The sequence below is a fragment of the Salvia splendens genome, chromosome 5 (genome assembly GCF_004379255.2).
Source record: "Salvia splendens isolate huo1 chromosome 5, SspV2, whole genome shotgun sequence".
Lineage (NCBI taxonomy): Eukaryota > Viridiplantae > Streptophyta > Magnoliopsida > Lamiales > Lamiaceae > Salvia > Salvia splendens.
Window position 1 is genome coordinate 31,433,925 of NC_056036.1, and position 27,809 is coordinate 31,461,733.

The following is a 27,809-nucleotide window of genomic DNA, read 5'->3' on the forward strand; positions in this document are numbered from 1 at the left end:
TCCTTGACCGCAAGGGGAAGGTCGGGAAAACGCTTGTGAATCCCATCCAGCGGTTCCCACGAAGGGGAGTCCGTGCCATCAGACCATCTCAACCGCCTTACCATCATGCCACATTACACGAGAGTCCACCAAGGCTACTGGGTGTACCACCGGTCGACCCCCCACAAAGTCCGACGGTAAGGGAACATGGACATCGGAGTTCTCTCCTGCCACGAATTCCTTAAGGAGGCTGACGTGAAAGACTTCGTGGATCCGGCTTCCCTCTGGGAGACGCAGCCGATAGGCCACCGGGCCCACCCGTTCCACGACTTCAAACGGCCCGTAGTAGCGCTTTGCCAACTTGGTCGACAGCGGCTTCACCACAGAATGTTGTCGGTACGGCTGCAGTTTAAGCCACACCAAGTCCCCTTCCTCGAACTCTACATGCCGTCGCCGTTTATTGGCCGAGGCGCTCATCCTTTGCCGTGCGCGCTCCAAATTACTGCGCAGGTCGCGTAGGAGTGTCCCACGCTGGCGAATCACCTTAGGGGGAGTGGCTGCCGATGGAGACGTGGCCACCAGCAGTGGCGGTTCGCGACCATATAGGGCCCTAAAGGGCGAAGTGCTAGCGCGGCGTGATGGAAGCAGTTAAGGATAGTTCAGGCCAAGGCAATAGATTACACCATTTTGATGGGCGATCCGCCGTGAATGCTCGCAGATATTGCTCCAACCCCCTGTTTCGAACCTCCGTTTGGCCGTCCGTTTTCGGATGGTACGCCGTGGAAAAATGAAGTTTGGTGCAGCTAAGGCGTAGCATCTCCTCCCATGTAGCATTCAAGAATACCGAGTCTCTATCCGATACCAACGTCTTCGGGAATCCATGGTGGCGCACCACAGTATTAATAAATAAATGTTCCACTCGCAAGGCGTCGAACTTAGGTTGTAAGGGCGCAAAATGGGCATACTTGGAAAGCCGGTCAACCACTACCATGATCGTCGTGTATCCCCTCGATGGGGGCAGTCCCGTGATGAAGTCCATGGACACATCTTCCCATACATGTGACGGAATCGGCAGTGGCTGCAATAACCCCGCCGGCTTCTGAGTTGAGTATTTGGTCGATTGACACACCCACATGAATCGACAAATCTCCTCACATCCTTCCGCATATTCGGCCAATAGAAACCAGCCGACAACAGACGAAACGTTCTCTCGTGGCCGGGGTGGCCAGCAATAGGCGAGCAATGATGTTCCGTCAAGAGCGGAAGCTTGAGCTTGGAATTGGCACTGAGGAGGATACGGCGCTTGAAATAAACAAGGCCATCAACATAGGATAGGTACGCCGGAGCGGTCCCTGCCGTGATTTGTGCTACCAGCTCGCGCAATTTAGATAACTGCGCTGTCTCCTCGCGGAGTCGTTCCATCAGCTGAGGAATCGGGTGGGAACTGGCGGCGAAGAATGCCGCGGTGTCCGAGTCCGCCGGCGGAGGCCCCGCCGCGGCATTTCCTGAACCATCGTCACCGTTGTCATCATCCCGACGTGACAACGCATTGGCCGCCTTGTTCGTGCTGCCCTTTTTATACTCGATACTGAACCGGAACCCCATTAATTTCCACACATAGAGTTGCTGGTCCGAGGTCTGGACTATCTGTTGCAAGAGATCTTTCAAGCTCTTTTGATCACTGCGAATGACAAATTCTCGGCCTAGAAGATATTGTCGCCACTTCTGGACGGCCTCCACTATGGCGTACAGTTCTTTGTGGTAGGTCGAGGCCACACGGCGACGCGGCCCCAACTTCTTGCTAAAGTAAGCAATGGGGTGCCTATCCTGGATTAGAACCGCACCGATGCCAATATCCGACGCGTCCGTCTCGAGGCAAAACCTTTTGTCAAAATCTGGCAGGCTAAGGACAGGGGCTGTGGTCATCGCCGTCTTGGCCGGAGACCACGCAAAGGCCTCCTTCTTGAGTAAATCCGTTAGGGGGGCCGCTATCATGGCGTAGTTAGCCACGAAGCGGCGATAGTACCCTATCAAGCCCAAAAATCCTCGCAACTGCTTGACCGATTTGGGTTGAGGCCACGACATCATAGCCGCAATCTTCGTCGGGTCGGCCTTCAAGCATCCGTCGGTCACCAAATGGCCCAAATACTCGACTGTGGACCCGCAAAAAGAGCACTTGGAGAGCTTGACAAAGAACTGATGTTTCTGTAGTTACGTCAGCACTTCTAGCAAATGAGAGCAGTGCTCCTCTAACGTTGGGCTGTAAATAAGAATGTCGTCGAAGAAGACGATAACACACTTCCGTAGTAGAGGCTCGAATATTTTGTTCATTGCTGCCTGAAAAGTCGAAGGGGCATTAGTGAGGCCAAACGGCATAACCAAGAACTCAAAATGGCCGTCGTGGGTTCTAAAAGCCGTCTTGAAGACATCCGCGTCATGCATGCGGATCTGATGGTAGCCCGAACGCAAATCCAATTTAGTAAAAAATTGAGCTTTGCCGAGCTCGTCAAACAGTTCGTCCGCAGTCGGGATGGGAAAATGATCCGGGACCGTTGCCAGGTTCAGAGCCCGGTAATCAATGCAGAATCTGAAAGTCCCATCCTTCTTCCGTATAAGGAGCACCATGGAAGAAAATGGACTGTGGCTTCGCTGAATTATCCCCTGCTCGAGCATCTCCCGCACCTGTCGCTCAATCTCGTTCTTCTGAAAGTAGGGATAACGGTAAGGCCGCACATTGACTGGTTTAGAGTCAGGAAGGAGATGAATGCGGTGATCAAAATCTCGCCGCGGGGGCATTCTCATCGGTACAACGAAGACCGGCCTGAACTGCTCCAAAACCAGTCGGACATCAGGGGAAGTATCCGGCGGAAAATCCTCAACCGTCGTCGTCCCCGCACCAACTGCCTCTGCGTCTATCTGAATAATCTCGTAAAACTCATGAGACGATGAATGGGCCGTTAGCAGGGCCAAAGACTGCAGGGAGATGAGACGCGGTGAGGGCTGGACCCCGCGCAACATCACGCGACCCCCATTCTTGCTAAACTCTAGCGTCTTTCCTACAAAATCGGCCGAGACTTTGCCCAATGACTCGAGCCAATCCATTCCCAGGACAATATCAGGTCCGTGGATCTCCATAACATGTAAATCAATGAGGAAATCGACTCCTTGAATGGAAAGCTTGATTCGACGCGCAATGTATGAGCACACCAAAGACGCACCGTTGCCCACATAAACACGAAACGGCCGTATAGGAGTCAGTGGTAAGTGTAATTGGCTCGCCACCCTGGGGTGAAGAAAATCATGTGTGCTACCCGTGTCAATGAGAATGCTGGTCGTTGTCTCCGCGATATTTCCCACAACATTAAATGGGCGACCCTTACTGCCTCCCGCCAAGGTATGAAGATGCGACAAGTCGGCGGTGATAAGGGTTTCACATTCCTCACTGCCATCCGAGTCGTCAACCACATTGTCACCATCCTCCTCGCCCACATAAGATAGCATTTTCTGTTTGCACACATGTCCCGGGACCCACCGTTCTGGGCAGTGGTAACACAATCCCTTTCGTGAACGTTCTGCCTTCTCCGCGTTGGAGACTCGAATTGGCCTGAAGCTGGGGCGTGGGGGATCCCGTGCCGATTGGTCAGGTTGGCCAGGCTGGGCGATCGGGGTCACGGTCGACGCCCTGTGATCACGGCCATTCCACTTGCCGCGGGAATGTGGGGGATGTCTCTCCTCATGAGACACAGCCAGCCGCAAGGCCAAAGCCATCGCCTCCGCCAGCGAACCCGGCTGTTGTAACTCCACCTTCTCCTGTATCGGCTCCTTGAGGCCCGTTATGAAAATCGGAATCAACGCCTCCTCAGATAGGCCCCGTACCCGATTTAGATACCGTTCAAACGCGTCGTGATATTCTGCGACTGAACCTGTCTGCACCAATTTAGACAACGGCCCGATACAATTGCGTAAGCTCTGTGGATCAAACCTGTGTCGCACATCCTCCAAAAACTCCCGCCACGTCACCACAGGGTTATTCTCCCGGTAGTTAAAGATCCACTCGGCCGCTGGTGGTTGAAAAAGCATCACCACGTAGTGAAGGCGTTCATAATCCGGCATCTGCAAATGGTCGAAATAATACTCAACCCTGGAAATCCAATTTGTCGCGTCAGACCCGTCGAAACGAGGCGCCTTCATGGAGAGGTCCTTTGGTCTGTCAGTTCTGCCTCCCGTCGTATTCGTGCGAAGCAAAGGAGAATCCCACGATGTCGGGTGGCGGTATTCCCGGAAACACCTCTCTAGTTCCGTTGCCCCGCGATCCGCCGGTCTATCCCAGCTCGTACGAGGCCGTGGGGCAGTGTATGTATGATAAGCCCCCGTGCCAGAGGCAGCCTCGCGCCTGGGTAAGTCGCGACCAGCTCCCCTACGCCGGCGGAAAACCCCACCACGGACACGCCTGTCGTGGTTGAAAACCGGGGGTCCCTCCTCGTCCGCCGGCCAAACATCTCCTTGCGAATAATATCCCTCACCGTCCCCCTCGTCGGAAAAATATGTAGGGTCTCGCTCAGGGCGGCGTGTCGTCTCCCCCCGATCGATCCGTCTGTCCGACGCATCCATTCGAAATTCCATCTGATCCAATCGCGCTAATATTCTGTCCAGCGCTGCCGCGGAAGGGTCGGCTGTTCCAGGAGCGGGGCGCGACGCACTGCTTGTCTCTGGATCGTCGCGCCGAACCCCCTGCTGTCCCTCACCGATGCGGACACCAGCCGTGAAGCGTCGGGGTTGTTCGGACCCCAATTCCTAGGCGTTGCCTCCGGTAAGGAGGCCGGTCGACGGTGCTTGATCGGTCATGGTTGAGATCACAATGAAGGCACCAGTTGTTAAGGTTATTCCCCCTTAACGTTTGAATTCCTCGCGAACAAGAAACGCTGGCCGAAGCCTTCGAGCGCCCACGATAGCGGGTCGGCGAAGTCGACGACGGAAGAGTGCTGGGCGCGAGATTAAACCTCATCGGCAGCGTGTTTGTGTGTTTCTTGTTGGGCAATCAATTGAGCCAATGTCGTATATTTCATAGATAATCTCAAAGATGACATGTTGGCTCTATTTATACTAAAACCCTAGGGTTGGTTCGACCTATCCTAATACGTTCGGGAAAGAACCAACTAAGAAAACCCGAACGGGGCTTATAATTCGCCCGACGCAATTATAAATAAAATAACAAGAATAATTCCAAAAATAGAAATAAAGAAAAACAAAACCGAAAATAAAACAACTAATTAACTTGAGAACTTTGCCAGTGCCTTGATCCGATCCCGCGGTCGCAGCGTCCTCGTCGCGGCTGCTTCCTTCCTCTCGTGACGCGGCGCCGGCGACGCTTCGCGGTTAGCCCTGCGCTCCTCCATCTCCGGAAGAACCTCCGTGCTGGGGCTACTCGTATCAGCTTCTCAACAAAACAATAGCTTTAGCATCCATCACATACATGCTAAAAGGTAGCCATACAAAAAAAAACACCAGTATCAGAAGCTAGCTTTCTATTTCTAATTAACATATCAGACATTCTACTTGTCATGAGATGAGAAGACTGGGTCATTAACATAGCTCGCAAGTAGAATGTCCGATTCTTCCAAAACATCCGCCTTCAAATCGGATATTCGAGTGTCCAAACGGATTGAAGATCCGGCTTGTGCTCCTAATATGATTATCCAGAAGGTGAAAACAATAAATCGAAACAAGTATTTTCTTTCAAACAGATCCTAGATTGAGATCAGATTCCTACCAGTAGAGCTAGTTTGAGGGCAATCCTCCGCCGAAGGCTGACGCAACAACACCTTCTCACTCTTCTGAAAAAAGGTTTTTCGCATTGGTGAAACACTACAATGCACTTGAAAAATCTACATCTTTGAAAGATGTTATGAAGCAAATTAAAACAATGAGTTGAAAAGATCTGGAGAGTTGAAATGTGATACGAGACCTATCACTAGGAATATCCCCACATATTTTTTATTTAGTTTAGTGCTATTTAGCATATCTTTCCCATATATTCTTAGGATCTTTATTTTCTTGTTTAGTAAGTTAGGGCTAGTCTTATAAATTGGAGTCATTCTATTATTCTCATTCAATCAATGAAATAATCGTTTATCGCCTTTCTTGTTTTCTTTATCGTTTTTCTGCAAACCCTAGTTGTCGATGGGATTTCGTCTCCCGGGACTTCTAATCTATCTTCCGGCATCGCGTTAAGGAGATTATCCTTAACAAATTGGTGCTTTCATCCTCGAGCTCATGGCCGAAGTCAATCTTCGTTCATGGCCGGAGATATCGCAAGCATCCGAAGGCTTGCAACTGAATTCAACAACAACGTTGGAGTATATCCACGCTTGGCTCGCCCGACTCGAGACCCGATTGGTTGAGCATGAGCGCAGGGTAGCAGCAACGCACTCTCCGCTTCGGCCCGAACCTGATCCACCCGACACGGCTATGCTGTACACCGCCGCACAACCGCCATTCCAGGCCACCAGCCACCAGCCCTGCTACACCGCCGAACCAAGCCCGACGCTGCATCCCCTGCCACAATACCCCACAACTTGTTGGAACCAACCCATCCAACACCGGCATCTCGGACTTCAGCAATACGGCCAGCCCTCACCGCACCAGCCCTCATGTTGGGATCAACCAGACTACCAACCTGCTCGACAGCCAGATAATGGTTGGGATCCAGTCGTGCAGCCGCGATATTCGACCTTCGGGTACCCCCCATGGCAGCCCGAGCATAAGCCCTCACGCCTGCCTTATAGTGGCACGAATCTTCACATACAACAACGTATCCCCGAAGCTGGTTATCATCCATGGCAGCCGGAATATCGACCACCACAACCGCTGCATTTTTCCAACCATTCGTTGCGCCCACCGCTGCCGCCAACACTGCCACGCTCACCCTTGAGTTGGTGGTCGTCGAGTCACTGCCGCTCAGCAGCAACAGCGACGCTGCTCGCTGCTGCCCAGCCGCCATCACCGCTACCCGCTGATAATACTCCCACGATGGTATTTGGTGAGGATGTTTCCGACGGCATAGTTCCCAACAACGCTACTCACAATGTTGGCGCTACTCTTGATGTTCTAAACGATAAGGTCCTTCAAGAGATCGTCAAGAACGTCGAGGAGTCACCGCAAGTGCTCGTCGAGGCAACGGCCGAGAAAAATATGGTGTATGATGATAAGAATCTGCCGCAGGTTTCTATTTTGCTGCCCTTGTTGAATCGAGGCTTAGGTTCACTACCCATACGAAAGGAAGTCATGGAAATCTTATTCCAGGATGGATTTATCATGTTTGGGTGGATATCTGGTGGGGAGTATATAAAATCAAGCGGCCAAGCTGGTCGCCGAGGAATTGGTGAAGGGAGACGCTTAACCATTCGGTGTGCGTTTGATCCAGGAGGGGAGAGCTCGCCAAATCTTCTGTTCGCGTCGCTCTTCGTTGTGTCGTGGTTCCCACCTTGAGGACAAGGTGGATTTTAACCGTGGGGGAGTTGATACGAGACATATCACTAGGAATATCCCCACATATCTTTTATTTAGTTTAGTGCTGATTTAGCATATATTTCTCATATATTCTTCGGATCTTTATTTTCTTGTTTAGTAAGTTAGGGCTTGTCTTATAAATAGGAGTCATTCTATTATTCTCATTCAATCAATGAAATAATCGTTTATCACCTTTCTTGTTTTCTTTATCGTTTTTCTGCAAACCCTAGTTGTCGACGGGATTTCGTCTCCCGGGACTTCTAATCTATCTTCCGGCATCGCGTTAAGGAGATTATCCTTAACAAAATGCTCCCAAGTGATCCTGCTGCTGCATGATTGATTCGACTTCCATTGAAGATTTTGAACCGAGCATGGTTGAGAAATCGGACACGCGCTCCTGCTTAACAAAATTTTCCGGTAGCCTGAGAAGCGAATCACCTAAGATGTTCTGGTGTAGGATAACCAGTTGTTAGAATTTTTGGGCTTCCACATGACTAATTTAATGTGTATGGCTATCTTTCAGTTGCCCAATTAAAGTGATCTATTAAAGATTAAAGTTTGGGTTAAAGTGTATTTATTTGTTATGGAAATAAGTGTAGATACCATTTTGTGATTTTCTATTTGATGAGGGACTGAATAGAAAATAAAGGTTCTTATATTTATATAAATATAAGATTAGGGTTATGGTCCCCAGACGTTAGAAGAACGTTCAATATCTCTGTATTCTCTCGGCAGACTATTGTGAAGGACGTCTCTGATCGTTTGGAAGATCCATAGCCGCTGCAAAGCAATTCCACCGTTTAATTCGTTATGGATCAAGGTACGCTTCCGCTCTACAGTTTATGCTCCTTCTCCGTCGTTCTTGGTTAATCATCATAGAGAGCTTTATGTAATTGTTCACTCAATTATTTCAACAAGTGGTATCAGAGCCACTCTATTGATGATTCTCTGAGAATTGGGAAAAGGAGAAATACGGCCTTATGTTTGCGTCTGTCTTTTGGATCAAGAAATAAAATTTCTTGATATTAGGGTTTTGCGATTCGTTTTATAATTTGTATATATGGCCGCCGTTCTTCCTTTTAGTGTTTAGAGAAATATGAACGGATTTGTTTCCTTTGTGGAATTGGTTATGCACATCGAAACAATGGAATGTGAATCGTTGATTTCAATAATTCAATTCATAATTGTTCCTATAATATTGTGTATATAATATGGTTTAGGAATGGTTTTCAATTCAAGGTATGTATATACATGGATTATTTTGATGAATTGAACTCGTGCTTACCGTGAAGAAATATATGACTGAATTGATTTCTTGATTCCTTATTTCAAGCGTAAGGTTATTTGGAAACTGATTAATTGAGAATTCCTTTTTTTTACAATCCGTGCTTTTAAAGTATATATGCTGCGGCAGCCGCAACGAAGTCTGATTTGTTCATATAAATTGGGAATTCTGTTAACACGTCTTTGATTAATTCAGTTTATGTTGAGAATTTGCAATTTGTATATTCTTGTCAAGTGATTAAGATTTTCGATCCTGCATATTTTGGTGAACCCATAAAATTTAGAATTCTTCAGTTTTGGGTTTGCATGATTAATTCGGAATGAAACGGTTGTTTCATAATTATGGTAATAATTTTTTAATGCGAAATTCTATTTATATGTATGCATACGTTATATGGAATGTGATTTGATGATTCAGTTTATATTTTTATTATGCATACGTTATATTATATTTAGTGTGAATTAATTATTCAATTTAATGCGTTTTAAGCACGTTTTAACGTCTTACATTAAGAAAGGAATTTGAATAATTAATTCACATAAAGTCTCTCAATTAATTGGCTAATTAATTGGGAATTAAGAATTCTTTTGAGAATTTAATTAAAGTTTTAAATTCAAATTTTAGGGTGCATCTCATGTTCCTTCATTGACGTGTGTGTATTTTAATGCGGATATTAGTCGGCCAAAAGGAAGATTAATATTTGGCACGAAATACACATATACTTGTGGTAATAAATACGTGACAATTATTCAGTTTTCTTGTGAGTGATGTGATTCTAAAAGGTGGATGCTACTTAACAGGATCTTATTGTCAATGTTTAACCACTGTAAGGAGGTTGTCATTTACAAGTTCATATTACTGTCAAAAGACTTGATGTGGATGTTGTGCTCGGAACCTCGTAATGTTTTACTAATGTTCAAAGTAGATTAGTCGAAGCTAGACGTTGCAAAAGTAACCTCTTTTGCCTAGACTTCCTTATTGCGAATGTTAGGACGGTATGTGTGTATGTATTTTAATGCAGATGTTAGTCGGCCAAAAGGAAGATTAATGTTTGGCACGGAATACATACATACTTGTGGTGATAAATACGTGATAATTATTTAGTGTTCATGTGAGTAGTGTGATGCCAAAAGGTGGACACTACTTGACCGATCTTATTGTCAGTGTTTGATCACTACGATGAGGTTATCAATTACAAATTCATATTACTGTCAAAAGACTTGATATAGATGTTGTGCTGGTACCTCGAGATGTTACCTTCTTATTTGAATTTTATTATGTGAGCATGACAATTATTTCGGTTTTGTTCTCTGTTCATTTATGATGTCTGCTTCTGCGGTTTCTTTCAATATGAACAATATGTTAGTGTTGAATGGGTTAAATTTTAAGGATTGGAAAGATAATATTCTAATTACTCTGGGTTGCATGGATCTGGATTACGTGCTAAGGACCGAGCAATTTGTTTCTCGTATGGATAATAGTACTCTTGATCAAAGGAGAAACTATGAGAAATGAAAATGCTTGAATCGCGTAAGTCTAATGATCATTAAGTATAGCATCCTAGAAGCCTTTCGAGGCACTACATCTGAGAATATTACTAATGTCAGTGAATACCTTGCCAAAATTAAGGAACGTTTTGTGAAAACGATAAGGCTGAGACAAGCGTGTATGATCTCAATAAAGTATAAAGGCAAGGGCAACATAAGGGAGCACATTATGCAAATGTCTCACGTTGCTTCACTTAAACTTGAATTCTAAAGACTTGTTTGTATATTTGGTGTTGCACATTTGGTCATTATCTCAAGATATAATCTAAAAGGCATTAAGAAAAAGTTTATTGAGAATGCTACTATGGATAAGGGTTCATCACAAAGGTAACAACATAAGGATAATGATAGTTGTTTCTTTTGTGGTAAAAATGGATACAGAAAGGAGAATTGTAAATATCTCGCATGGCGTGCAAATGAAGTTACAATTCTTGTTTTGGTCTGTTCTGAAGTTAATTTGGCTTTAGTCCCTAATGATATTTAGTGAGTAGATTCTGGTGCTACTACTCACATAAGTATCAATGCAAGGTTGTCTGAGCTGTCGAAAGTCAACTGATGGTGAAAGATACATCTAAGTGTGATATGACAAATCGGTGAAGTATAGGCTGTTGGGCATTGTAGATTGTTATTGAAGACTGGAATTATTCTGGTTTTGAAGGATACTTTATTGTACTGTCTTTAGACAGAATTTGGTTTCTATTTCTGCTTAGAACAAATTTGGTTTCTCTTGTTCATTCAGAAATAGTAAGTTTCTTCCTTCAAATAATTCCAATATTGTGGGCACTGTTTCCTTAAGTGCATATGACAATCTTTACATGTCTAATTACGTTACTCCATATTCAAAAGCTCTACATGTTGAATTAAAGGGATTAAGCAAAAATTAAATAATGAAAATTCAGTAATTTATGGCACAAGTATCCAGGTCATATTTCGAAATAAAGGATTGTGAGACTTGTGATGGTGATTTGTGGGTTCAATGTATTGAAGGAAAACAGATCAAATATTGGAATTAGGTGCCGGTAGAGGTATAGACGTCTTAGAATTGATATATACAGACATTTGTGGTTCATTCTCTTTGGTTTCATGGAATGGTCAACAATATTTTATATCAAGTATAGACGACTGTTCTCATTATGGGTACCTATATTTAACCAATGCAAAGTCTGAGGTTCTAGACAAGTTCAAAATATTCAGAGCTGATGTTGAGCTCCAACTCGACAAAGGCATTAAGAAAGTCAAATCTGGTTCGTGATGGCGAATTCTACTACAAAAATGACTGCTCAGGTGAACAATGTCAAAGACCTTTTGCCCTCTATTCGGAAGAGTGATTGTCCCTTAGTACACCATGTCGGGATCGCCTAGCATGAATGGTGTTGCTGAAAGACGAAATAGAACTCTTAAAGATATGTGAAGGAGTATGATTTATCACTCTTCTTTGTCACATTCGCTTTGGGAAGAGGCATTAAAGACTATAGCATATATTCTCATTTGGTCATCCAGAAAAATTTAGGGATTTTTAAATTTTATGATCCCACTAAAGGAACTAATTTGGGACGAGATATATAGTATTCTTTGAGGATGTTGAGTTTGGGGGGAAGAGTGTATTAAGGAACATTACCTTTGAGGAGGAGTCTGTATAGACATCTACTACTGCTTCTGACAATGTTCAAGTATAAATTACTATCATTGAAGAAGAAGCAGATTAAGAACCTCAAGATGATAATGTTATAAACATTCAATCCCATGTGGATAATGTTATTTAAAGTCAATCTCAACAACCTCAATTAAGACTCTCGTAAATGGTACCACAAATTTTATAAAGTAGTTCTTTCATTTGGATTCAGAAAGAATGCTATTGATGGTTGTGTGTATCACAAGTTCAGTGGGAGCATATGCATCTTCTTGGGGAATATTGCACAACACCAAGAGTCACTCTCGAAGAAATTTGAGGTGAAAGATCTTGGGAGAACCTCTTTTGTATTTGGAATCGAAATAAATTGAGATAACTCTCGAGATATTCTTCGGTTGTCACAAAAGGGATATATTGAAAAAGTGCCTAAAGTATTTGAGATGCATAATTGCAATTAAAGAAATACCCCTATGACTAAGGGAGACAAACCTAGTCTCATTCAATGCCCTAAGATAAATCTTGGGATTTAGAAAATGCAGAAGGTTCCATATGCTTCGGCAATTGGGAGCCTAATGTGTGCTCAAGTGTTTATTAGACCCAATTTGGTTTAATTGTTTATATGTTGGGCAGATATCTCAATAACCCGATATGGATCATTATGAAGCAGCGAACGGGTTATGAGATATTTATAGAGAACTAAGCATTACATGCTCGCATACATAAAATCAGATCATTTGGAGAGATCTTTAGGCATTTTGATTCTGATTTAGTTAGATGCCAATACAGTACATGATCCATTTTAGGTTACGTGTGTCTGTTGGCCGTGGAGCCATTTCGTGGAGAAGTGCTGAGCAAACACTTGTAGCTACTTCTGCCATGACAACAAAATTCGTAACTTGTTTTGGGCATCTAGTTATTGAATATGACTGTGAAATTTTGTCACTAAGCTGCATATTGTTAAAGGTATTGAAAGACCACTAAAGTTATGTTGTGACAATAACCCTGCAGTATTGTATTCCAAACAACAAGAGCTCTGCTATGTCATATGTTCTTGGTTGTGAATTAAAGTTAAGAATGGACAAATACTTATAGAGCATAAGGGAACGCATTTGATAGCAAATTCGTTCACTAAAGGACTAACAGTTAAGGTTTTTCATGGGCATGTAGCCCAAACAAGTGTTATGTTGTTTAAGGGTACTTCCGTTCAGTGGGAGTAATTTTGGTTATTGCTCTATATTGTGTTTTGAACATGCAGTTATAAAACTCATGTTATTCTCTGCAGAAATAAAGTATTATGTTTTGTCCATTATTTGTGTTATTTGATTTGAGTTTGATCTCACTAAGGATTTGGGAGGACCAGTTGGAAATAGGCATGTATGATCACCTTGCATGAAGTTTCCATGCTACACTCCATAATTGATCTGTTGTTGATTATGTTTGCATATGTGATTACTGATGGGTTTAATCATGAAAAAATATGGTGACTACCTCTTTAGTCCTATGCTGATATGGTTGATAATAAGATTATTCGGGAATACACTATGTGATAGCATATTTGAGCGCTCATTCGGTTTGTACACATTTATTTGGTGTCATGTGTTGCCCAAGTGGGAGATTGTTAGAATTTTTGGGCTTCCACATGACTAATTTAATGTGTATGGCTATCTTTCAGTTGCCCAATTAAAGTGATCTATTAAAGATTAAAGTTTGGGTTAAAGTGTATTTATTTGTTATGGAAATAAGTGTAGATACCATTTTGTGATTTTCTATTTGATGAGGGACTGAATAGAAAATAAAGGTTCTTATATTTATATAAATATAAGATTAGGGTTATGGTCCCCAGACGTCAGAAGAACGTTCAATATCTCTGTATTCTCTCGGCAGACTATTGTGAAGGACGTCTCTGATCGTTTGGAAGATCCATAGCCGCTGCAAAGCAATTCCACCGTTTAATTCGTTATGGATCAAGGTACGCTTCCGCTCTACAGTTTATGCTCCTTCTCCGTCGTTCTTGGTTAATCATCATAGAGAGCTTTATGTAATTGTTCACTCAATTATTTCAACACCTGTTTCATCATATTTACATCTGAGTATTTATTTGTGTCATAGACATCCGCCCGCATTTGAGAAACCTGATCGGACTGCAGCATACCCGGCAGACAAATAGGATAAAGGCTTAACCCATTTCTCATTGTTAACATCTGCAAAACTTGGATAAGGTGAGGGATATGTATAAATCCGACCAGAAACCCATAGCAATAACATAAAAATTGAAAGAAAGCAAATCAATTCCCATACTATACTAGTAGTATTTATTATATACTATATCTGGATATTTGATCATTTAGAAACTTGTTCCCTCACGTAAACTGTGAGGATTATATAACTAGCAAACAAGTTTCCACGAAGCGGAGAATTCGGCCCATCCCATCATGAGACGGGGTTCAATAACTCGACCTTCTCTTTTGGAAGCGGCATATTGTGATTTCGTACAGAACTAACACACAGAATTTAGATGAAAATTTAATAATACTCCCATATGACTACTAATCTTGGTGAGGAAGTTGTATCACATTCCACTTGCCAGAATCTAATTGACACAGGAGACAAGCAACTTTTAAAATCATGTGCTCAAACTATCTCAACATACTCAAATATTTAACAGAGAAGGGAATTACACGCCTAAATAGGCATAGAAATATCTACATATGGTATGATTTTGATATATTTACCCTAGCTATAAATCAGGAAAGAATCACTCTTAATTGATTTCATAATCTTTGTATATCTTCATTGATTTCTAACACTCCCCCTCAAGTTGAAGAATGAGATCTCCCTCTCATTTTCAACTTGCTCAATACTTCACAGAAGCTTCTTGCATCCACAGCTTTCGTGAGAATATCTGCTAACTGGTCTTTTGAACGAACAAACGGAAGGTCTATTACCCTTGCTTCTATATTCTCCTTGATGAACTGGCGGTCTACTTCAACATGCTTGGTTCGATCGTGTTGTACTGAATTTTCAGATATACTGATCGCTGCTTTATTGTCACAAAAGAGTTTGCACTGCTCTTTTGACATCAAGCCAAGTTCTGTCATTAACTTCTTCAGCCATACGATCTCTGTCAATCCACTCTTGATCCCACGAAATTCTGGTTCTGCACTTGATAAGGCTAACACATTTTGCTTCTTACTCCGCCAAGTCACAAGATTACCTCCCACGAAGGTAAAGTACCCTGCAGTCAACTTTCGGTCATTTGGATCCCCCGCCCAATCTGCATCGGTGAACCCATGCACCTCCAAGTTTCTATAGTTCTCAAATAAAATCCCGTATCCCGGTGTCCCCTTCAAGTAGCGCACAATACACAGTAATAAAATCAGTAATTACCTCAGATATCACTGGGCAGAGTCATCAGGAATATTTGTACTATTGATTCCAGTTTCAGTAATTACCTCAGATATGACTGGAGGAGGACTGTTAGGTGACGGCGATTGAGGAGGCTCTGCCGGTGACGAGACAGGCTCGGCGACAGTACTAACTGTCTCTGTTGGTTCCACGGCAGAGTCGCTTGGTGATGACATAAACCAGCTTAGGGATCCACTTGACCTATCAATAGTTCTATACTCTCCCCCTGACCACTAAGGCTGGTATAGTAATACTCACACTCCAAAAAATTGCAGTTCATGGTCGTTATTATCTTCCTAGACGACGGATCAAAGCACCTATAACCCTTTTAATTGATCTCATATCCCAAAAAAATACATTTTATAGCGCACGCGGAAAATTTTGTTCTCTCGTGTTTGGGAACATGAACATACACAGAACACCCAAATATTTTCAGAGGAAGGGTAAGAGGTTCGGGTACGTCGGCTAGTGAGGATAACAGTTATAACGGGGTTTTCATTTTCAAGATTTTTGTAGGAAGACGGTTCACCAAATAAACAGATGTAGCAACTGCCTCAGGCCAAAGAAATTTCGGAACATTAGAGTCAAAAAAACAAGGCACAAGTGATTTCCATAATTATCCTATTTTTTCTTTCGGCTACTCCATTTTGTTCGGGGGTATATGGGCACGAGGTTTGTTGAACTAACCCTTTATCCATGAAAAAAATTGACATTTCCCGATTGACGAACTCCCTCCCATTATCAGACCTAAGGACTTTAATGGTTGTCTGAAATTGAGTTTGAATTAGTTTGAAAAATAGGACAAATTTTTCATAAACCTCAGATTTGTGTTTTAAAAAATATACCCACGTCATTCTCGAACAATCATCTACAAATAACAAGAAATATCTAAAACCATGATCACCAGTAACGGGCGCAGGGCCCCAAACATCAACATGTACTAAGGAAAAAAGACTCTTAACACGAGTTTCAGTAGACTTAAAAGATTGTCTATGGCTTTTCGCCAAAACACAAGATTCGCACTCAAAATCCTTGAGATGGGAAAAATTAGGAAAAAACAGTTTAAAATAACCAAGAGATGGGTGACCTAAACGTCTGTGCCACAACCGAGCGTCTCGAGTCGCAGATCCATGAGCCAGCAGCATTGCAGCACTGCCTTGGTGAGCCATCTCATGAACATAGTAGAGGCCTTGACGCTTAGTGCCATGCCAAATTATCCTCCTCGTCCTGATATCCTGTAATACACAAAAATTAGGATGCATTAGCAGTGTACATTTCAATTCCTTCGTCACGTGGCTAATAGACATCAACTTGTGTGATAATTTGGGAACATAGAGACAATTTGACAATTTTAACGTTGGTGAAATCTCAATTGTTCCACTCCCCTCTACCGAAGTTAATTCCCTATCTGCAGTCTGTATCTGACTTTTCATAGTACCACAAAAATTTACAAAATATTTTTATCATGTGTCATTGTGTCAGTCGCCCCACAATAAAAAATCCACCTTTTATCTTTTTCTCTAGACTTATGTTGCACAGTACATGCAATAGGCAGTTCGTGCAATATTTCAAAGCTATTGGGACTGACTAATCTATCATCACATAATATGGGGTCATTTTTCAGATTAGTCAAAATATGAGGGGCAGACTGCAATGCATGAGGTGTATTATGCAATTTATGGACAAAGTGAGGATTAGGTGGAAAATCTTAAAATGGGTAGGGTTTGCAAAACCCTAGCCCATTACCTCCTTCACCGATTCCGCCGCTCTCTGTCCCTCTGACCCGTCCGGTGAACGCCGCCTGCCCCACCTCATCTCCTCGTCTGCCGCCGCCGCGTGGAGTTCCACCTTCAGCACTCCGCCCATGGGCGGCGCTCTCTGCTCTGCCGATTTCCTCCACTCCGATGAACAATTTAGCCTTCCCCTTTTGACTCTCATCCCACCATTCCGGGAATCCGACAAGTTTGAAGCAAGTTTCCCGAGTGTGTTTGTTCATCCCGCAGTTTGAGCACCATAGCTTGCTTTTGTCAGGTTTGGTTGCTCTGCGGCGACTGTTGGTGGCGGCTGGGGTGGAAATTGCGTGTTCCGGACTCCAAATCTGAGCCCCACTCCATTTGTTGCGGCAGTTGGGTCCGGGTTTGACGGCGACATGATTTTCAGCAGTGTGGTTTCCTGTTTCACCCAGCCGTATGCGACATCTACTGGAGGCGTTGGGCTTTCTTTGAGGATGCCCCTTCTGGTTCCTTCGAATTGGGGGTTTAATCCCGCAAAGAACTTGTATAATCTCCTTTGATTGATGATGTTTCGATACTCACCAATTCCTTTATCGCAGCAGGTGATGGTCTTGGTTTGGCATCGATCAATTTCGATCCATATTCCTTGCAGGGTTCTCCAGTAGGTCTCCAAATCCATGTCCCCTTGGACAATCCGGCTGGCCTTATCCTCCAAATCGTATATCATATACGAATCCGACGTACTCTGGTACATCACGGCCAGGCTTTCCCAAATCGCCTTCGCACTTTGGTGGTGTGCGAAATCTCCGACAATCTCGATCTCCATATTATCCATGATCTAGGAGAATACCACTAAATCGGTCTCCTCCCACTCCAGATACTCTTTATCGGTTGGTTTTGGGGGTTCCGACACTCCGGTGATGTGCCGCAACGCCCTCCTGCTTCCGATGGCTACTCGCATCAACCCAGCCCATAGTGGATAGTTTCTTCCATTTAGCTTGAATGCTACTGTAACATTCTTGCTTGCTTTGAGTCTGATGTCGCCGATTTTAACATCTTCTTCTTCTGATATTTTTCAGGTCCGGTTGTCCGCCTTCTAGTCGAGACAGGTATATGGCGATGATGAATTTATCTTCTGAGCCTTTGATTATTTTGCTCTGATACCATGTTGAAGAAAGATTTCATATATTCATTCAAGTATATTATAGAGAAGGGAATTACACGCCTAAATAGGCATAGAAATATCTACATATGGTATGATTTGCTATGATTTACCCTAGCTATAAATCAGGAAAGAATCGATCTTAATTGATTTCATAATCTTTGCATATCTTCCTTGATTTCTAACGCAACCTATAATCACAATTTCAGGAACAAACAGAGTCATTAATGATGGAGATGCTTGCCTGCACTTTGAGCTGGAGCTGCTTGAGATACTCGATAACTTCGTCGAGCATCGACGCCTTGTCAGTCTACACAATTTATAAACAAATTAACATCATGGAGAGAGATCACCTAATCAGCATTATGTGATTACTTTGTTTGAATTCGGAATAAGAGCATCTCCAACTGCAAATCCCATCTATGCAGTAGATTGGAGCTCCAACCATACTAAAAAACGCATCCCAAATCAGCTTTTTTTTTGTGATTTTGAACAGTGACGACCTATATATGGCGTTGCACTGTAGCAAACGCAAAACCCATTTTATAATTCTAAAATTGCATTCACACCCTCCTTGTTTGAGTATGTTTCGAATAGAGCAAGAATATCAAGGTAGAAGTGAGAGCAGAAAAGTTTGAGGAAGAAGAACACGTTTGGGAAGATGATGAACGGTAATGGTTTTATTTTTTAAGTGTAAATGTGTTTCATTAATATTTCAACTACATTTCAACAAATGGGCTTCATTATATAGAGAGGTGGCAGTGTATTTCGTTTTACATACATACGCAGTGCATTTTATTGATTGTAAATTTTTAATGTATTCTAATTGTAAATTGTAATTGTATTCTAATTGTATTTTAATTGTATTTCATTTTACATATATTGTGCTTCAGTAATATTTTTAATGTATTCTATTGTAAATTTTTATGAAATTTAATACTACAAAAAAAATTAAATAATAGATATTTAATAATAAAAAGTAGTACATAACATAAATAATTATATTAAATTATTTAATTATGTTTGGAAATTTATTCCTAAAGTGTTGTGGTGTTAATGTATCAATATGTAGTATAAATTATGGATAAAGTACTGTGAGGGTAATGTGTAATTTAAATAATTATGTAGTTTATGATATTAATATTATAAAAAATTATTTCGTTCGTATAATTTGCAATATTTATGATGTTAATATTACAAAAAACTTAAATAATAGATATTTAATAATAAAAAGAACATAACATAACACATAGTGGTGCTACAAGTGGAAATGATATTACAACGACATAAATAGAAAATAAAAGACAAACCACAAATTACAATAACTAACAAATGAAAATTTTAATCTAATAATCCGGTAAATCTGAACCAAATATTATGTAATTGTAATGTCTTTAAATGTAATGTAATTTATGTTTGAATGTTGTTATAGTATGTTTGATGTATTTTAATTTCCAAGTTTGTGTATTTTTAATTGAATATATAATATATTTAATATAAATAATTGTATTAAATTATATAATTACGTTTGAAAATTTATTGATAAAATGGTGTGGGGTTAATATGTAATTTAGATAAATATGTAGGTAAGATTGAAAAAGTAAAAAAGTAGGTGAATATGGAATATTCTTTTGGGTTTGAGTTTAGTCTAAATGGTTGGAGTAGAATTACTGTTTGATGTGACAGAACTGTTAGTAATTCTTGTATTCATCTAATGAGCACAGCGGAAATTGCAGACAAGAATAACAGATCTAGATTCATAATCATATTGCAAGTTGAGCACGTAATACACAACGGAACTAAATCTTACTTGTTGTTGTGTTTTCTTCTACGATTGTGTCCTGCAAGTTGAATCCACTACTATCGAGGTCCACGTGTATTCTGATCCGATGCAGGAACAATTCCTCGGTACAATCGCTCCATAGAGAAAGCTAGGAATTCTCTACAAAGCTTTACGTATTTTCTCTCTAATGTTACGATATTTCTCATCACCCACAATGGAGAATAAATAACCATTATATAGACAAAGAGTCATTAGGGTTTCATGATTGTTGGGCTTATGGACTAATTATAATTGTAGCCCAACTATAATTATTTAATCCATATTAATCTAATCTAGCCCATATCCTTTCAATCTCCCACTTGGACTAGCATTAGATATAATACGCAGTTCCAACTTTGTACCCTTGAGCAGATCAAAATACACTTATAGTGTGACCCTTTAGGCCCTCATTATCGACGACGATCTAATCGAAGTCTGCACAAAACTCCTAGACTGCGTTGGCAGCGTAGCTCGATATATGAAGGATGTTTACGTGAATTCGGTAAACAAGCCTTTACACAAAGTTTATAGTAACATCCTTTCATTCACGAACCACCCGATTAAGCCTAAGATTTGTCATGTGTCATCCAAATAGCTCAATCACTTTATCTCATCTTTATTAAATGACCCATTCGATCATATTCAATTACTTTAATTGAATATATCTTTGCATTGGCCAATGACTTAATGGTCAAGTAATATAGAGAATTTGAGTGTTCTCTCGAAATTCTAATCGAGGAATGAATCTCATTCTTGGCTCAACTACCATTTCCATTTATCTTATGATGTACCCAACACAAGTCCGTGTCTTAATCCTCCGAGGGGAGGCAAAGCGTTGTACAAGGTCAAAGCACACCACTCAACAAACAAAATGTGTAATGACCTCAGATCTAAGGACTATTACATACTTCATGTACTAATAAACTGTAGACACTCAACAAAACAGTTTAATAGTAGGGTATACCAATACTCTCCAAAGTATACCATGTGTCCATCACGAGTATCTAATATCTCATAGTTGTGAGAACAACTACATTCTCGAAGAATGTGATGCAAACCCCATGCTAACCTATAACATATCATCAATATCTCATTCTTGATGATCATTGGTTAGGGCTATTTTAGAATTATACTATATCATTAATGTCTCACTCCATTAACGACAGTCACAATTCAAGGGAAAAAATATTTAGAATAAAATCAAACATTTAAAACAATTATTCCAATAAGTGCACAAAACCCATAGGAAATAAAATTTTCATATAATGTGATCAAGTAATATTGTCTCAACACAAAATGTTTCTAAGACATATAAAACTGTAACTCCCACTGATTCAAAGCCATCTACCAAAATGCATAACACCTAAGCTCTTAAAGTGCTTGTTGTGTTTTGCTATATATAACGGTTTGGTGAAAGGATCAGCCAAGTTATCATCAGTGGTTACTCTTTCTAATTTTATGTCGCCTCTTTCAATTATTTCTCTAATCAGATGATATCTTCTGGGAACATGCTTGTTCCTGTTCGTAGCTCTGGGTTCTTTTGCTTGCGCAATAGCACCAGTGTTGTCACAATACAAAGGTATTGCACTATTGGCACTCGGAATAACACCCAGTTCTTTAACGAACTCTAACAAAGCAACAGCTTCTTTGGCAGCTTCAGATGCAGCAATATACTCGGCTTCGGTGGTGGAATCGGCAATTGTACCTTGTCTGGAACTATTCCAACTCACTGCTCCACCATTGAGGACAAAAACATATCCAGACTGAGACTTATAGTCGTCATGGTCTGTTTGGAAACTAGCATCAGTGTACCCAGTAACTGATAACTCTGGTTGTCCACCATAGACTAAGAAATATTCTTTAGTCCTTCTAAGGTACTTAAGAATAGTCTTAATAGTTTTCTAATGTTCCTCACCGGGATTTTGCTTAAATCTGCCTGTCATGCTAAGCGCATAGGCCACATCTGGCCTAGTAGAAATCATGGCATACATAATAGATCCTATCGCCGAAGCATACGGGATCCTTTTCATGTTGTCTCTTTCTTTGTCATTAGAAGGACAATCCTTCTTTGACAATACAATGCAATGTCCCATAGGAAGAAAATCTTTCTTAGAATTCTCCATTGAGAAGTGCCTTAGCAACTTGTCTATGTAAGTGGATTGTGATAATCCCAACATCCTATTTGGTCTATCTCGATAGATCTTGATTCCAAGGATGTAGGAAGCATCACTCAGATCCTTCATCATAAAGGAACTAGACAACCATTCTTTCACGGATTGCATCATGGAACGATCACTTCTCATAATCAAGATGTCATCAACATATATGATGAGGAAGACAACGTTTCCATTCTCGCGTTTACTATAAACACATGGGTCCTCTTTGCTTCTGACAAAACCAAACGATTTGATTATTCTGTCAAAACAAATATTCCAACTCCTCGAAGCTTGCTTAAGTCCATAGATGGACTTCTTTAGCTTGCACACTGCATTCGGCCTTTCTTTCGATACAAAACCTTCTGGCTGTGTCATATAGACATCGCATTCTAATTCTCCAATGAGAAATGCGGTTTTGACATCCATAATGTCGAAATTGTATTATGCAGCAATTGCAAGTAATATCCTAATGGACTTGATCTTAGCAACTGGCGAAAAGGTTTCATCATAGTCAATGCCTTCGCGCTGACTATAACCCTTTGCCACTAACCTAGCCTTGTAGGTCTGTACTTTGCCATCTGCATCTCTCTTCTTTTTGAAGATCCATTTGCAACCTATGGGGTAAACCCCATCTGGCAAGTCAACTAGTTCCCAGACTAAGTTGAAGTACATCGAGTCCATTTCAGATATCAAGGCTTCAAGCCACTTCTCTCGATCGGTGTCCGACACCGCCTCGGTATAGGGCTTAGGCTCATCATCATCTAAATCAACTTCATCATCTTGGTTCTCAACCATTAGATTCAGTCTCTCAGGTGCACGACGAATCCTTCTAGGCCTATTGAGTTGGTTTTCTTCTGGCTCGGGCTGTTCATTCTGATTGTGAGTAGGCCCAGGAATATCACTATGATCTTCTTGAGGTAGAGGTGATGCAACTATTGTATCATCTTGTATTTGATGCATCTCATTGTCTTGAGGAGGTTCTTCGAGAGTCCCTCTAAGGTCTCCTCTAATAGTATTTTCCTCTCCCAATAGATCATCAAAAACTCTCACTGAGTTATTGTTCAAACCATTTGACAATACATCATCCTCATTGTTAACTTGTGGTTCTTGAATTTCTTCAAGATCTACTGTATTTTGACCTTGTTCCTTGCAGACATAACTGTCTTCAAGGAACGTCACATTCCTTGATGTTATCACCTTGTGATTTTCAGGACAGTAGAAATCGTATCCCCTAGTCTGTTTAGGATATCCCACAAAGTAACACTTCTCACTTTTAGATTCCAACTTATCAGTCATTTGTTTCTTAACAAAAGCTGGACAACCCCAGATCCGCATATAGTTAAGACAAGGCTTTTTGCCATACCATAACTCATATGGTGTTTTCTCAACTGATTTAGATGGAACTCTATTCAGAATGTAAATAGCAGTCAATAAAGCATGACCCCAGAGAAATAAAGGAAGACTAGCTAAACTCATCATGGATCGAACCATATCTAATAATGTTCGGTTTCTCCTTTCAGATACTCCATTCATTTGTGGTGTACCAGGAGGTGTCCAGACCGACTGAATTCCATGCGATTTCAAGTAATCAAGAAATTCTCGGCTCAAGTATTCCCCTCATCGATCTGATCGAAGAGTTTTTATACTTTTCCCAAGTTGTTTCTCAACTTCACACTTAAACTCTATAAATTTCTCAAAGGCCTCAGATTTGTGTTTCATAAGATACACATATCCATACCTTGTCAAATCATCAGTGAAAGTAATGATGTACGAATAACCACCTTTTGCTTGAGTTGGAAACGGTCCGCACTCATCTGTGTGGATCAACTCTAGCACATCATTAGCACGCACCCCTTTCCCAGAAAGTGGCTTATTAGTCATCTTTCCTTTGAGACAGAATTCACAAGCACCATATGATTCAAAATCAAACGAATTTAGATAGTCTAACTTTCTCAATCTCGCTATCCTTTTCTCATTGATATGACCAAGTCTACAATGCCAAAGATAAGTAGCATTATCCGTATTACATAGCTTAAGTCTTTTATTTTGCACATTGAGAATATCCCGTTTGCATTCAAACATATATAATCCATTCTCTAAAGAGGCATTTCCATAAAACAATCCATTATTAGAAAACGAGCACCTGTTGTTTGCAAAATGGAAGGAAAAACCTTCGATGTCCAACATCGGAATGGAAATAATATTCTTTGAAATAACTGGAACGAAATATCAATTATGTAAATCTAGTCTATGTCCTGAGGGAAGATCTAACTATAAGTTCCCACGCGTTCGGCAGCAACTTTTGCTCCATTTCCAACACGTAGGTCTACTTCCCCAGGCCTCACTTTCCCGCTGTCAATTAAACCTTGCACATTATTACAAATGTGTGAACCACAAGCGGTATCCAATACCCAGGATTGTGAGTTATTCATAGACATATTTATCTCAATGACAAACATAGCTGAGCTCCCACTCATTGCACCTTGTGCCTTGAGTTTTGGGCAGTCTCTCTGCCACTCCGTGAAATTTGACCTAGTCAATTTGTTTGTTTCCATCATACACTCATAAGATAAGTTTGACATATTATCTGAACAGAAAATAAAATGAAAAGCAAATTAGAAAAGCATACAAAGATCACATTCGCATCACTAATCAAACAAGGGTCTATTGTATTGATTAGCTCCCACTAATTTTAACATATATTATGGCCACCAAACATAAAATACGAATTTATATCTAATATAAATTTTAGTGGTCCAAGATCCAAGTCTATATTATTGCAGCATCTGCGAGGGGTGATGACTACAATAATATCACCAGGTAGGCCTCCAAGCCAATTGTAACATCAATTTTACAATTCTTGGTTTATTAATCTAATTAATATACGTCCATAAATTATTCTGGTTGCGAGGGCTACTCAAAATAATTTAAGCAAGTCAACCCCATCACACGATGCCAACCATGCATCTATGAATGAGCCTAAACCTTGTAGATTTAGAGTAAACGCGAGGGCGTAAAACTCGTGGTCGAAAAGGCTAGGAGCATCAAACAATTGTGACGGACGACGCGTTTGTTTCAAAACGAGACTTATATTTTGTGGGGAATAATTTTGTGATACTAATTGTCAATTTAATATCGAATATTAAAATCATAAACAATTATTGGGCGCCACCTACCCAGACATAGTATAACACGGACTACAAATACTGGGCGCCGCCTACCCAGACATAGTATAACACGGACTACACATACTGGGCGCCGTCTACCCAGACAATAAAACGGTCTCTAACTACTATAGTTAAAATAAATAAGCATAAATCAAATAACATGCTTATCACATAGGATATCAAATAATGCTCAACAAATAAAATCAAATTTTATTCTTTAATTAAACGTGGATTTAATTATTTATATTAATTCTAAATTAATATAAAATTATAAAATATTAATCCAATTAATATTTCATTGTAAATTAAACGTTGATTAAAGAAAACTACCAAAAGGATTTTCGTCAAGAGAATTTTCGCAATTCAGTTTTCTTAATTTCCCAAATTGTGGAAATCTGATTCCCATGTTTCAAAATCACTGTTGGTTCCAAAACTTTTAACGTGAGATTGACTTTAAGGTTAAACACAAGAAATCAAATTTCAATTCCAACGCATAGTTGAAGTCCGACTTCCATGCGAACCAATTACATAGGTTTAATTTTTAAAACTAATCCACGAATAATTATCACACAAAATAATTATGAATCGAGCCCCGAGCTCTGATACCACTGTTAAGAATTCTTGTATTCATCTAATGAGCGCAGCGGAAATTGCAGACAAGAATAACAGATCTAGATTCATAATCATATTGCAAGTTGAGCACGTAATACACAACGGAACTAAATCTTACTTGTTGTTGTGTTTTCTTCTACGATTGTGTCCTGCAAGTTGAATCTACTACTATCGAGGTCCACGTGTATTCTGATCCGATGCAGGAACAATTCCTCGGTACAATCGCTCCATAGAGAAAGCTAGGAATTCTCTACAAAGCTTTACGTATTTTCTCTCTAATGTTACGATATTTCTCATCACCCACAATGGAGAATAAATAATCATTATATAGACAAAGAGTCATTAGGGTTTCATGATTGTTGAACTTATGGACTAATTATAATTGTAGCCCAACTATAATTATTTAATCCATATTAATCTAATCTAGCTCATATCCTTTCAAGAACTGCAAAAATGGGTTTGGATTTGGTGTAAATGGTTGGAGATGGCCTAAGATTTTGCAACGGGTTTGGATTTGGTGTAAATGGTTGGAGATAGCCTAAGATTTTGCAACGCCTTCATTTTCTCATTAATCCTGCTCCTCCTCCTCCGTCAAGTCCACCAACACTCTCAAAACCCCTTCCCCCACAATTGGAAACAAAACAAAGTTGAAAGGTAGCGGATACGAACCTTTTCAGAGAGATTATGCACCTCCGCAGCCCTAGTCCTCTTCGTAGAGCACCGCGGCTTCTCCGCCGCAGCTTCCTACACATAAATAATCACACGCACACATGAACAAACCATGCAAATACATTTAAAAAAAATCACAGCCTCCTATTTAGCACTAGGCATGCAAAAATTGTGTCGAAAATCGAAAATGACCTCGTTCTCATAGTCACAATCATCCGGCGACACATTCGCGAGGCCGCAGGTGGAGCAGGAGTTGAGGGCGGAGATCTGGCTAACGAGTTGCCCGTTCTGGCGCAGAGGTGGTAAGGAGATGAGATTGGTGAGGATGTGACGGTGAAGAATTAGATCGGAGCAGAATTTGGTGGAGAAAGAGAGAAATGTCATCGGATTCATGAGGAGAGTAGTAGTGATTGTTATCGTAGAGATTGGCCATTGAAACATGAAAAAGGGGCGGTGGTGGAGTATGATTTTTTGGTTGAATATGAAACAAGGGAGGAAGAAATGCAGAAGAGAGAGAGAGGGAGCAGTTGTGGTGAAAAGCGCGGCTTTTGAATATGCAGAAGGAGGCGCGTGTGTTTGATGGCTTCATTTATTTAAGAGTTCAAAAAAGTCTACAAAAAGCAACTCGAAAATTTGTGTACGTAGGAAATGCACTCCCTATTTTTGGGGGATGGATCCTCTGCTGTGTAGCAGAGGGTACTGTGGCATTCCATCAACTTTTCCCTTTAGGCCATCCACTACGCGGCGCACCACCGTCCTGCGTTCCTTCGCGAAGAGACGGAATGCTCGCGCGACGCGTTGCGGCACACCGGCCTGTCCCGCGCCCGTCACGATCACGTCCCGTGACCCATCCCTGCGAGACAAGACACAGGCTGACTCGCCACGCGCCATGGCGACGTGGCCCGCCCCTGCGCCATGCGTGACGCCCACTCGCCGGCCAGCGAGTGGGCGTCGTCACGAGCTGACGCAATAAATCTTTTTTTAAAAAAAAAATAAAAAAAATTGTAAATGGTAATATTACCGTTTATATCCTTTTTTTTAAAATATTTTTTTTACTCTATTAATACTCCTAATTCATCCTCATTTCACACACAACTACACATCTATTCTTCCTAAATCATCTCAATTTCCTC

The 27,809-nt window shown here is 41.2% G+C and overlaps 1 protein-coding gene and 1 pseudogene across 1 annotated transcript; both read right to left on the reverse strand.

Moving 5' to 3' along the window:
- Window positions 1-2,190: 2,190 nt before the first annotated feature.
- On the reverse strand, window positions 2,191-4,590 carry LOC121804108. The gene has a single exon (XM_042203650.1). The coding sequence runs from the start codon at window positions 4,588-4,590 to the stop codon at window positions 2,191-2,193; it is 2,400 nt and encodes a 799-aa protein (XP_042059584.1).
- A 941-nt stretch (window positions 4,591-5,531) lies between these two features.
- Window positions 5,532-27,109, reverse strand: LOC121804109 (annotated as a pseudogene).
- Between the last annotated feature and the right edge of the window lie 700 nt (window positions 27,110-27,809).

Bases quoted from the DNA above. Each gene is read 5' to 3' on its own strand.
- LOC121804108 (XM_042203650.1), bottom strand. From the start codon at position 4,590: ATGGATGCGTCGGACAGACGGATCGATCGGGGGGAGACGACACGCCGC.